This window comes from Tenrec ecaudatus, chromosome 4, assembly GCF_050624435.1.
Source record: "Tenrec ecaudatus isolate mTenEca1 chromosome 4, mTenEca1.hap1, whole genome shotgun sequence".
Classification (NCBI taxonomy): Eukaryota; Metazoa; Chordata; class Mammalia; order Afrosoricida; family Tenrecidae; genus Tenrec; species Tenrec ecaudatus.
Window position 1 is genome coordinate 82,968,169 of NC_134533.1, and position 12,554 is coordinate 82,980,722.

At 40.5% G+C, this 12,554-nt stretch overlaps 1 protein-coding gene across 4 annotated transcripts in view; it reads right to left on the reverse strand.

Annotated features, from left to right (window-relative positions):
- Window positions 1-12,554, reverse strand: part of SYTL2 (synaptotagmin like 2) — a 134,083-nt gene that overhangs the window by 17,693 nt on the left and 103,836 nt on the right. Inside the window, exons 9-13 of one of the 4 annotated variants that reach the window (XM_075546398.1) lie at window positions 11,987-12,088; window positions 9,949-10,002; window positions 8,795-8,842; window positions 4,620-4,714; window positions 1,264-1,383 (exon numbers count right to left, since the gene is read on the reverse strand). In XM_075546398.1, the coding sequence (XP_075402513.1) occupies window positions 1,264-1,383; window positions 4,620-4,714; window positions 8,795-8,842; window positions 9,949-10,002; window positions 11,987-12,088 (419 nt within the window). The other 3 variants (XM_075546399.1, XM_075546400.1, XM_075546401.1) reach the window with 3 other exon arrangements.

Genomic DNA, 12,554 nt, shown 5'->3' on the forward strand with positions numbered 1-12,554 from the left:
TGGCTCATTTCAGAGCAGGGTCATTTGCTGCTTGATGGCATCGAGAGCCCCAGTTCTAAGCATGCGCAATGTATTCAAAGCCAAAGACAGATGCTGTGAGAAACCCAGGATCATAAATCACAGGGGCATGTTGCTCGATCACATTTCCAAGGCACAAAAAAGAAACTTTACTATCTGGCTCTGTCGAGTTTAGGAAAAAGCTGAGAGTCAAGTGCTTTCATAGGTCGGAAAGGGCAGAAAATGGATGATGAATGAATTGGTTTTAAAATCTTCCCAAAAGCAGACATTGGACTGTTATCAGCAGAAACTCAATTTAAATAGATTCCAAAACAAAGACTTGCTTAAATGCTAAGCTAGTAAAAATTTAAGCACAGCTTTATCCTTTTATTATCATACCTGGTGAGATAAGAGCATAAATAGTATATCACAGAAATGTTAGGAGAAGTGTATATAGCTATATTTACATATACATGTGCATATGTATATACACCACACAGTACATGCACACAATTATCCTACTCTATGAAAGAAAGGCTAAGCCAAATTTTCTTAAATGGAGTCTCAGCTTGATTTAACTATCTTTCAAGAACTTTCCTTTTAAAATCTTACTCTAACTCCCTCAAGAGGTAAAAGAATCACCTCACCAGCTCCTTTATGAAGCCTGCTCTACAGAGGTACAATACTATACATGTAAGCAGGTTATGAACATATAACTGATATAAGCAGACTTTAGTTATCCCATTGTTGCATAGAAAAATTGAATAGTTCACCTTATTGGAAATTTAAGTTTATTCTTGAAGTATACTTTAAAAAAACATTTATAATGAATACTACCACCTCTAAATAAAAAAAACAAACTCACGGCCATTGAGTCACTTCGTACTCACAGGAATCCTATAAGGTCAGGGCAGAACTGCCCTGATGAGTTTCTGAGACTGTAACTACGAGATTAGAAAGCCCCATCTTCCTTGGAGAGATTCATGGGTTTGAACTGCTGACCTTACGGTTAGCAGCCCAATATGTAACCTACTACACCACCAGGGTTCCTCTATTACCCCCTCTATGCAAGAAAAGAAAAAAGTGAGAGAAGAGAGAAAAAACTAAGGGAGATTTAGCTAGTAGCTAACTGTGAATTGGGGAAGGTATTCATGCCCTTGGAATCTGAGAAATACAAAAGAGCCCATTTTTATAATGAACAGGAGCAAGGCAGAGCAGGGTTCAAGGAAGCAGAGCGATATTAACACGGAGCATTTGTTTACATACAGAAGACAAGGATGTCATGCCAGAGGAGCTGCTGAGATTGGTTAAAGAGCTTGGGCTCTTCCTGTGTCTGCTGAGCTGGTAGCTGCTTTCTGATGCTGTATCTGTTTCTCTGTCATCACTCTACAAAACATCATATAATACACAACAGGATTTAAATTCAGAATGAATCAAAGTCAGAATCTCAGTTTAGGCAAAGATGGTATCTCGGTATCTCTCTATGATGCTCCCAAGGTCAATGGACATTGCTGGTAATTGCCAAGGCACAGGAGACAGATGGGTGGATGGTCTGCCTCGGACCTGACTCAGGGAGGGCAGTGGCCAGCAACCAAACCCCCAGTTATTATTGTCACCCAAATGTGCTACAGACAGCAGCATGATTGCAAGCTCTCTCGTCACTTCTAATATGCATTTGTGCTGCTCAGAGAACTTCCATAGTATAAGAACTTGACTTTACTCAGAATGAAGGTCTCAAATTTACTGTTAAAAAAAAAATCATGCTGAATCCCTTTCACAATTATCCTAGCCTTAACTTTCCTAAAAATCAAATCTTTTACTTGAAACTTGATTAAACTAGGAAAAACAAAGTTTTCTCTCTCTCATCTACAGGTTATCTTTCATTTAAGCCACCCTTCTATGCTTACGTAGTGCTGGTGCTATCTTGCTTATCTTATGCTGTTATGGGAAAGGATTCTGCTCATATTGGATTTTAACAATTTCTTTTTTAAAAAAGAAAGACAAAGGCAGTAAGATTCTTGTTTCAAGTGTGTCTCTGGAAATATTTACCTGACACAAGATAGGAAGTGGCAATGACAGATTTGATTATATCTAAAGCGTATCAAATAGCACTCTAAAACACTTATGATTCTGACTGCGTTTCTGTTGGTTTGGGAGGTTCTGTGGCTGCTATGGTTAAGGAAACACCTGCATGTAGTAGTTAGTTCATGCCAACGTATTCCAGGCCATGCGATTATGCATCATGATGGATGCCGATTCAAATGCAGATTAAGAAAGGGAGTTAAGGAAAAACAAAATCAATCACTTAGATCGACAAGAATCCCCCTCAAATATTTTTAAAAAGGAAAGTATGCATTTTTGGTGCTTTTCTATTGTCCCCCAAGCTTACAGCCCACTTCCCTCTATTCAGGCAGTTGCTACACTTACCTACTCTATCAGACTAACTCGTGAACTACTCGAACAGAACCCGTCTTATTAACCAACAACCATGCTGTTCACATAGCTGGCATGCAACGAATGTGACCATGTAAACCTGAAAGGGGCCACGAACAAAAGCACAAGGCCTGATTCCGTCTACATTTTCTTGTTGTAGTGTTGCGTTCAACTGAATGTACTTTGAAAGGTAAAATGATATAGCTTAATTTTGGCATCTGTGGTACACAATCCAAATGACCTGGACTCTATTTTGTGGTGGAGCTAAGGTTAAAATGAAGGGAGTAGGGGAAACCAAAAACCCAAACCAGGAGCAGGTATCATTTACCTCTCAAATTATTAAATGGTTCATTCTCATGACCCACCCCCACCCCCAAATCCTGCTGTGTTGGGAGACAAAGGTGAAAAAAGACAGGAGCACCTGGGGTGCCTGCCTATGGGTTCCTGCTAATGAGTCAGTTCCACAGGCTGAGGGGTTCTTTCCAAATGAAGCTGTCCTGTGCACACTCAAGTACATGCGTGAGCGGGATGTTTACAGATACGGTCCATCAAGGTCCAAGAATGACAGAGGGGTTGAATTTATTTGGTGCTCAGGAAACAGAGGGGAGGGAGGGCAGGCAGGATGTGTTTGTTGTTGAGAGCTTTCCTAACATGCCACCTACTAAGGGAATGTTTGAAGACTAAAGCTTTTTATTTCACCACTGGAAATCAGACAAAAACTGCAAATAGTAACCGGTGTCATTTGCTGGGTGCTCACTGTATGCCAGGAGCTATGTTCTCTGTTTTCCCATCGGCTCCTCACACTCGTGTATGGTCGTCAGGTTGATTCCAACTCATAGTGACCTTACGGGGCAGAGTAGAACTGCCTCTGTGGGCTCTGAGACTTTGACTCTTGATGGGAGCAGGAAGCCGCGACTTTCTCCCATGGAGCAGCTCGTGGTTTGAAACTGCTGACCTTCAGGTTAGCAGACCAACGTGTAACCGCGATGCCATCATAAACAACAACAAACAAACAAACTCATTGTCATTCCATCGATTCTGACTTTTGGTGATCCTAGAGGGCAGGGTAGAAGTGCCATGGGAGTTTCTGAGACTGTAACTCTTTAGGGGAATAGAAAGCCCCTTCTTACTCCCAAGGAGTGGCTGGTAATTTTGAACTCCTGATCTTGCGGTTAGCAGGATTCCTTAAACTTACATGGTGGGTACCAGGAAACCAGACTCAGAGAGGTTAAGGACTTCTCCATCCCATGACAACTAAGTAGCAGAGCCAGAATCGGGAATGTGGAGCTCTACAGTTCAGGGTTCTATCTACCTGATTGCCTACGAGCATGAGATCTTAAGACAAAGGACCTGAGCCCCAAGTTACCTTTTGAGAAGCTGCTGAATTTGGGGAAAGTTACTTAACCTCTCTCAGGGTTTTTCCTTTTTTATAAATGGAGAAAAGTGCACCTGTGAGTTCAATCAGTGAAGGTTGGATTTTAGAATGAATAGTAAATGCCTGGTACATACTAGTATTGCCATCTAGTAGTAATTAACAAACAGTAGTGATTAATTGTGTTTTCATCTGAGATAAAATGTTGTAGAGGTAGGCTCTGGAGAGGTAAGACCCAGTGCCAGCCCTACTTCAATGCCCGTCTAGCTAAGTGAGGTTACTTCACCTCTCTGTTTCCACACAGATCTTATCTGAGAATAATGGTGGTGTCTACCTCCCAGGGTAGTTAGGGAGATTAGATAAAATAATGTATCTAAAGTGCGGAGCATCTACTAGAGACTCTTACAATTTGCTCATGTCATTGCTGTTTTTATTATTTTAACAAACATTTTTGACCTACTTGATGCTACCTCAACCAAGTTTTCTCAAATCAACTTCACTCTAAATTATAGCTAGTTCATGCCAACATGTTTTATTCTTGATTCTTCTTTTTTGCTCATTTTGAAACAAAAGTCAGATTCCTAAATCTATGCACTTTGACTTTGCTGACCAAGAAGAGTTGCTATTTGGGTCAAATGAAAACTGCCTTGCCTTGTTCCAGGATCAACAACACTACCTCTGTTGACTGGGAAGGTCTGGGTCAGACTGGCTGACTTCTTTGGTCATCCTCCTCAGTGGAATACGAATACACCAACCTTGACATAGCAAACCCACCTGTCTGATTCCATTTCTCTAAAAGCACAAAAGACAAACTTGCCTCATCTTGGAGAAAGGCTGGAACAGACTTGCTCATCCTTTTGAGTTTGTCGGGGTGGGAAAACGGATTACCAGGTTGTGAAGGCACTGTGGAAACTAAACAGCATCATTTCCATTTCAAAATGATTCTTACAGTTGTCAGACCACATTAGTCATAAGCTGAAAACACACTTTTCGCTCACCTTCGAGCAGAGATGTGTTTGTGAAAGGCTAGATGCACAGTAGCTCACATGCACAGGATCATAAGGTAAGCAACATGCGATTTTCATGAAGTACTTAGAGAACTAGTAAGGAGTTGAACCAAGTGCAAAGTAAAAATTAACTTTAAAAGCCATCTGTTTTTATTAAATTGCAGCTGTGTTTGAATAAAAGGTTATTATCAATGTGAACTGGTGTTCACTTATAATTTTTCACATCAGGATGTCTAACCACAAGAGCTTAAGCTGTAATTTATTGGTTCATCTCCTCAAGATATAGTGTATTTCTAACATGCTGAAAGTTTAAAACTATTTCATCTGGATGGTAAGGATTTTTTGTGCACAACTCATTAATAAAAGTGTCCCAGATATTGAGAATGGTTTGTTTGTTTACTGATTATGGGATTAATTTCCTGATACTATTTTACTCAGATTTGTGAAAGAGCACAATTTTAAATCTAGTTATTTTCTGAAAACAGAAACTATTTATCGATACTTATCAACTTAGAGAAAGATCAATAGATATATCCCAAGAATAATGATTAATTCAGGTTAGAATAGTCTAAGAATTTAATATGAAATTTAATATGAAGATGTAGTATATGGATTATCTGATATAGGAAGAATATGTATGGAAGGTATAATAAGAGGATAAATTTCCTTTCTAATTTGTATGTCTCCAATTAGAAAACTATTTTCTCCTTTTTCTAAGAATCACAATGTCTTATGATAGATTCTGGCTTTTGTATAGAATATGTTAATATTTTTCAAGGTTGTTAAGACAGTGCCTGGCAAAGAGCAGATCCTATAAAAATACCTGTTAAAATTATCTTTGATATAATTTTATCAGTAGGGCATGATACATATATGCAGGTAAGTAAAAAGAAAAGTATTGCTACATCACAGAAACATTTATTAAACAAAATTATCAAACTGTGAAGCAGTCGTTTCTTCACATATCTTCCATGTGGTCTAAGGAGTTCTGAAGGCGGCATTTCCATTTCTCTAACCCTTCCCCAGAGAACTCGGCACTTTTTGATTTCCCCATGCCAAGAGAGATGTTTGATATCCTCTGAGGATGCAGTGAGCTGTGTTCCCTTTAGAGGTTCTTTGAGTTTTAGGAACAAAAAGAAGACCGAAAGGGTAAGATCAGGATTGACGATGTATAGAGTAAGGATTCCTAGCCACATTTTCATAGGACACACTACCCTTGAAGAATGAGCAGGGGCATGATTGTAATAGATAAAAATTCCTTGAATGTGCTTGACACAATGGATGGATGGATGGGTTGTGATAAGAGTTGTATGAATCTAAATATAACCTCCTCCCTGGGGGACAGGCAAAAGAAAAGTGGGTGAAGGGAAACAGTGGACAGTGTATTGGTGTATGTATGTACTGTGATGAGTTGTATGATCCCCCAATAAAATGATTTCTAAAAAATTCCTTGATGCAAAATTCCCTGGCTTTCTTCTAACCAATGCAGCTTTCCATTTTCTTAAAACTTCTTCCCAATAAGCCTCTGTGATCACCGGTGCCCTCCAAGAAAATCTGCCAAAAATATCCCTTCAGAATTCTAAATGCACTTGCCATAACCATCAGGGCTGACCCCTCTGCCTCGAATCTAAGTAGCCCGGAAGGATCCCTTCAACATCCACTGTTTGTTGGACTTTTTTAAAGTACCCTAACTAGACTGACAAATGTGTGACTGAAAGAAATTGTCTGCAGCCATTCACTAGCTGCAGAGACAGGTTTCAACATGCTTTGTTTGGAATCCATTAGTGCATGAAAAACGAACAATGTGAGCAGCAATACTTTTTTTCTAATGTACCCTCATATATTGACTTAACTTTGTCTTTTACAGAGATATTAGCTAAATAGACAAAAATAAAATTATATTTTTATGTATCATTCAAAAGAAGGAGCCATATGGTTGCAATGACGGTTTGATAGGTCAGTCGTGCAAACCTGGTGGCTCTTTGGAAGAAAGGACATGGTGAGTTCTGATCCGGGAAAGATTACAGCCTAGTTAAGCAGAACCCCGAGCAAATTGGACTTTGTCTTAGAATGTTTCTGTGAGTAAGAAATGTTTGATGGCACACAGCAGCGACTCAAACAGTTCAGTTTGAACCCTAAGCATCAGATACAATTGTAGCTAGATCTAATGAAAGAAAAACGGAAAACTGTATACGTCTCAAAACGCATTTATAATGTTTTACCCCAATGCCGTCTGTTTTAATCACTTCCCATTAAACAAGTGAGTGAGTGAGTGACTGTGTGTGTGTGTGTTGAGGCAACTTGTTCAAGCAGCAGTGTTAGATGAGGTGTCAAGAGGCCGGAGAATGGCCCAGTGAGTATGCAAACATTTTTTTTTTCATTATAGCAATGCTCTCTAGTACCCTAAACTAATATTGTTGGATAATGACATCAGGGTCAAAATCAATTACATGCACTATGCAGCCAATTGTATATTTATAAGCTTTACTTATTAATGTTTTGATCTTGTATTTGATTTGTCTGTGATAAGAACATACTTCACCTGGACAGAAGGAATAATCTTAGCCCTGGCATTAAGGGTCGTTTAGGAAAATATCATAAAATAGGGAGAACTTAATTAACCCAGTGTCCTGCAGCCAATTAGCTACCTTGCTTTGTCCAAATAGGAGACCATAAATAAAGATACATATGTGTAAGCATATGGTCTTTATATATTTTGGTTTCACTCCTCGCACTAAATGTTCAATAAAACATAGTAAGGAAAAATAAGATACCCAACCTGAAGCAGCTGCCAGTTCAACAGAATCTGGAACAGCTTCTATACCCACATGGGCCAGAGTCCTGTTTCTTGCCTAGGCAGTTCTTAGATATTTGTCAAGTCGTGTGTCAAAGCTCAGCACCTTCACAGGAAGAACTCAGAACAGTGTCAGTTTCATGCTAGATGTAACTGACTTCTAGCATCAGCACTTACTCTTATCTAATGTGCCTTCAATTCGTTACTCTTCTCATTAAGATCTATTAGGACATCCAGAGACTATTGGGTCTTGTTATTTAAAATTCTTTAGACTCCTGAGTACAGGCACATGTGTCATTATCTTCATATTTGCAGTGCATATGTGAAGTACACTGATTAAAACTAGGAAGCTCAGATGATACATGAATATGCCTGCCATTGTTTTGCTAGGCTGTATAAACACCTTACCAGTGTGTCTTTTTGTCTTTAAGAGAATAGTGTCAGTTAAGTAGCTAATTTTATTTCTGAAAATAAGACGTCGATTATCTTTGTCTAGTGATAGATATTAGTTGATAAATGTTAGTCAACACAAGCATACTTTTGTTTTTCAGATTCAGGGGTTCACTTGTTTTGTACGTGGACTGTAACCTTAACTTTGAGCCTGAGTTTAAACTTTGCACACAATAAAATTTGTTTATGCAGATAATGTAGAGAGACACAAAGAGCCCTATTCTACATATTATTCATCAAAGTCAGTTCTCTCTTGGACTAAAAAGGGTACAAATGTTTTCATGTCTACAATCCTGTACAGGGGTCATAAGAGAGCCAGTATTCAAAACCACAAAAGACAAGTGATATTAGTAGGTTCCAATTTGATTTAGGCAAAGCCACAGAGAACAGAAAGACTGATTTAAAAAAAAGAATAAAACTCAGCAGTGACATAAGATATATGTAAAATAAGACATATAAACATAAACACATATATGTATTAAGATATATGTACATATATACACGTATATCTTAATACACAACTTTCTCCATGGAGACATGAGTAAGCACCTTTCAACACGGACAGTAATAAAACGTTTCTGGAAAACCCTTGTCAGAATGAAATAGTTTTATAAGTTGCAGAAGTTTAGTACCAAGAATAAAAGTTGCATTATTTATTCACGGGGTTAGTTATGTCAGTATACTTAACACTATGTAGAGTGGCAAAGTTTAGTCATTTGTGGAAAAGATCCTGCTACTCACTTCCTGGTAGGCTTTCATTTGTATCTGGTTGCTGATCTGCTTTTTTATCTACTCAGAGGAGCAACATTGAGAATGAAAACCATTTTACAAAAGGAATAAAGAGACATCAACAGAAAGCTCAAACGTCATTTTCACGTCGGAGACTATGAACTACGGCTGATGGGCTTGCAGCTTGTTCCCATCCACTCCCCAGTGCGACTCCTCGTTAGCTTCCTTAGATCCGATAGGAGAGCTTCAGCATCTTCCCTTTAACTCACTAAGCCGCAGCACAGAAAAGGGAGAGAGCAGGAGACTAAGAGGAGTGAACCCCAGATCCCATTCCTGGCCCACCCACTAACTGCCCATCTACAAAGCCTCAGACAAGTCTTCTCATTACCCCTCGCTTTCCTTAGGAGTAAAAAGAAGACAAAAATTCCTGTCCCTCAATGAGGTTGTTATAAACATGATGAGAAAGGCAAAATTATTAACAAAAGTTAGGAACTGATTCGTGATCAGTTCAATGAATATACATTGTTATGGTGAAATAGTGAAGGCTCTTTAGGAAAAATACTAACCCAGCCGTACCACATACAAATATGAATTATACATTTTGGTAAATGCTGAACTTAATAGTTAATACCAAACCCATCAAAAAGGCTTTGCAATTTTCTGGCTCCTTCACATTGCAAGTCAAATGATTTCACTATGGGCTCTGACTGAGTGGTGGCAGGTTGCCCACCCTTGTCCTGGGACCCTTTCCTTTGAACTTCAGGCTGTACCAGCTGTGTCCACAGAATCCACTTGCTGGGATTTGAGGATCAAACGTAAGAATAACTGAGCCCAGGAACCCACTTGACTTTTCCTGTTTCTGCCAGCAAGAGTAGCAAAAATCGGCTCAGACCCACAGAAATGCAATTTCCTATTTTTAGAAACCCGCGCTTCTCCAGGGTCCCCGGTGACATCCTCACAAGGCTTCACCAACAGTAGCTTTATGAATATAACCAGTTACATTAAATGCACCGAGTCAGGGCTGTTTTATAATAACTTAAGTGCCATTCCCTACACAGTGGCAAATGACGTTCTTCTATTTATCCATCAGCTGCGTCCCGGTGGCTGCCCAAATCACCCCAGAACCTAGTACACAGACAGACATGCAAACAGAGAGAGATATTTACCATCTTCAGCACTACGTACTAATTCTTCTGGCAGAGTATCTACTTTTGCTTGATCTGTTCAGGAGAAATTAAGAAACGGTTAACACGGCTGACCCCGGGAGAGAGAGAACAATGAGACTGTCCCTGGAAGCCCCCGGAGTTGGAAGCAGTTAATCAAGATGCAGTGAGGGGTGCAACCAAGATGTCTTCCCCAAAATACTTTCTCCGTAGATTAGCTACTTGAGCCTGTGCCATAGCGGGAGCTCCCATTTCAGCCCGAGGCCGCTGACATCAGCACCCTGCTGCACACTGACTCCCCAGGGTTAGATGGTTAGCTCGCAGCAAGCAGTCGGCCAGCCGGCAGCAGAAAGCACACACTGTCATAGCGGCTCCATTCTTCTGGAAAGGGTAAAATGCTAGCCATGACTAAACCCTTCCCAAACCCTCGGTCTATTAGCAAATATTTGTGTGTGCGCATCATCCTTCGCATATGCCTCTGGGAGGCTTGCCTGGGAAGTCGACTGAAAAGATGTAACTGGGGACCAGCTGCTAAGTGGAATCTTGGCAGGCTAGTGTGAGAGTGGGTATCGGTATTTGAAATGGAGCGTGCAGGAATACCCGTCAGCTGAGGGTGGCCCCCCCTCCCACCCCCGTTTTGTTTTTAACCCTACACATTCCTGAGTACTTTAAAGCTGCACCATGGAAATTGTCCTAGGCTTAGCAGGCAAGAGGTTTGCTAAATTGGACAATTGTTGTTTTGGTTTGGTTTGTTTTTTGCCCCCTCAGGGCCCATCATCAATACACAGAATAATCAGAGCTGTCAACAAAAAGGGCTGAATTGACCTACTCTAGAAGAGGCTGGGGGGGGGGTGGCTTGGCCACCTGTTGGGGAGGCTTTGGAGGGAATTTCTGCCTTGAGGAGAGGCGGGAATGGGTGGCTTTCCAGGTCCTTTCCAACCCTAATATCCCAAGATCCTTGGGAGGGTTAAGATTGCATTCCAAATCAGAAATAGAGAGGTCAGGGCCCCTGGAATCTCTGGATTGAAGGAATTTTTTTGGAGCAGTGGAATTTTTTAGCCTGACTTGCAGATTCATTTAAAAATATGACATGTAACACCACCAGGTCAGTTACCCCTCACCTGAGTTTGGCAGTGGGTAAACTTTCACTCAGCAAGCCTTCTCATGACTCTCTAATCCTGAGGGCACATTTTGGCTTAAAAAGAGTAACAGCAAACCCACTAGAATTCATGATTTCTAAATCCAATTGTCTGGAACACAAAAGTCCCTATGCACATTAATTTGTCTGTTAGTCTTTTAGAAATCCTTCACCAGGGAAAGCAGCAGTCAATGTGGAACAGTGCTGAAAGTGCTCTGTGTCAGGCAGTTTTTGGGCTTATAGCTCCAGGATCAAAAAGAACGTGTCCACAGGAAATGGGGATAAAAGAGGGGGGGGGGGCGGAGTCTTTTCAAGCCAGAGACTAATCCATCTCCATATTCTGTAAAATTCACTGACATCCAACATTATCATAAATAACACTGTCACTTCACAAACACTCTTTAATAGTCTGGTGACCTTGAGTTCCCCACCCCCCCTAGTCTGGTATGTGACAATAAGCAAGTTACTTTACCCCCCTAAGTTTCTTTTCCTCATCTGTGAGACGGAGATAATAATTCATCCCTCAAAGGGTTCTTTCTTTGGAGGATTAAGTGAGATAATGGATGTAAAACACTTGGTCAGAGTACCCTGTGCTCAATGTTATCTATAACTAGTATTACACCTACCACAGTCTTTTACAAGGCAATGAATGAACTTGAAGGAACACACAAGTTAGGATTTTTTGAGTCAAGGAAACCAACGTGTGCTGGGTAATCAAAGCCCCTGTGTCACTTTAAAGTATCCTTCCAGTCACTTTAGGGGGGACCTCTTCCGTTTACTTGGGAAAGGTAATTCTCCTCTGTTAATCTGCATGCACGACAGCACACAGCCAGGCCACAGAAGAGCACGTGAGCATTTTTAAGCTTAGATGAGCACAGAGAGTGGGGCAACCTTTATTCTCACTTGATGAATCTGATGAAATGTCTTCTAAACTTTTGGAAGGCATTTTCCTAGGTGCACTCCTTTCCATAGATTTCAAAACAGGGCTGGGCTCGTCTTCTGAACCTGTCACAAGACAAAACCGATGAATGCTGCACAATACAATACCCAAAACCTCGTAAAACCAATGGACATCGAAATAATAGCTTGATAGATGGCGATATGCCACAAATCACTCTACTTTTATTTACTGAAAGAAGCATTTGCTTTCACAGCAAAGAAAATGTCTCCACTATTAGTGTGTGCTTTCAGGAGCGCTGGTGGTATTGTCAGGTAAGCAGTAGACCGACAACTGCGAGGTTGGTGGTTCAAACCCACCAGCCACTCTGGGGGTAGAGAGACGAAGTGATGTACTCCTGTAAAGACACATGGCCTCAGAAACCCTACCTTGGGTGCTATGAGTTGGAATTGCCTCAGTGGCAGTGGGTTGGGTTTGGACTTTTAAGAATGGAGTCATTGACAATAGGTTTGGCTTTGGGGTTTGGCATATTCTTTAAAAAAAGGAAAGATAATTTGCCTAGTCAAGAAATAT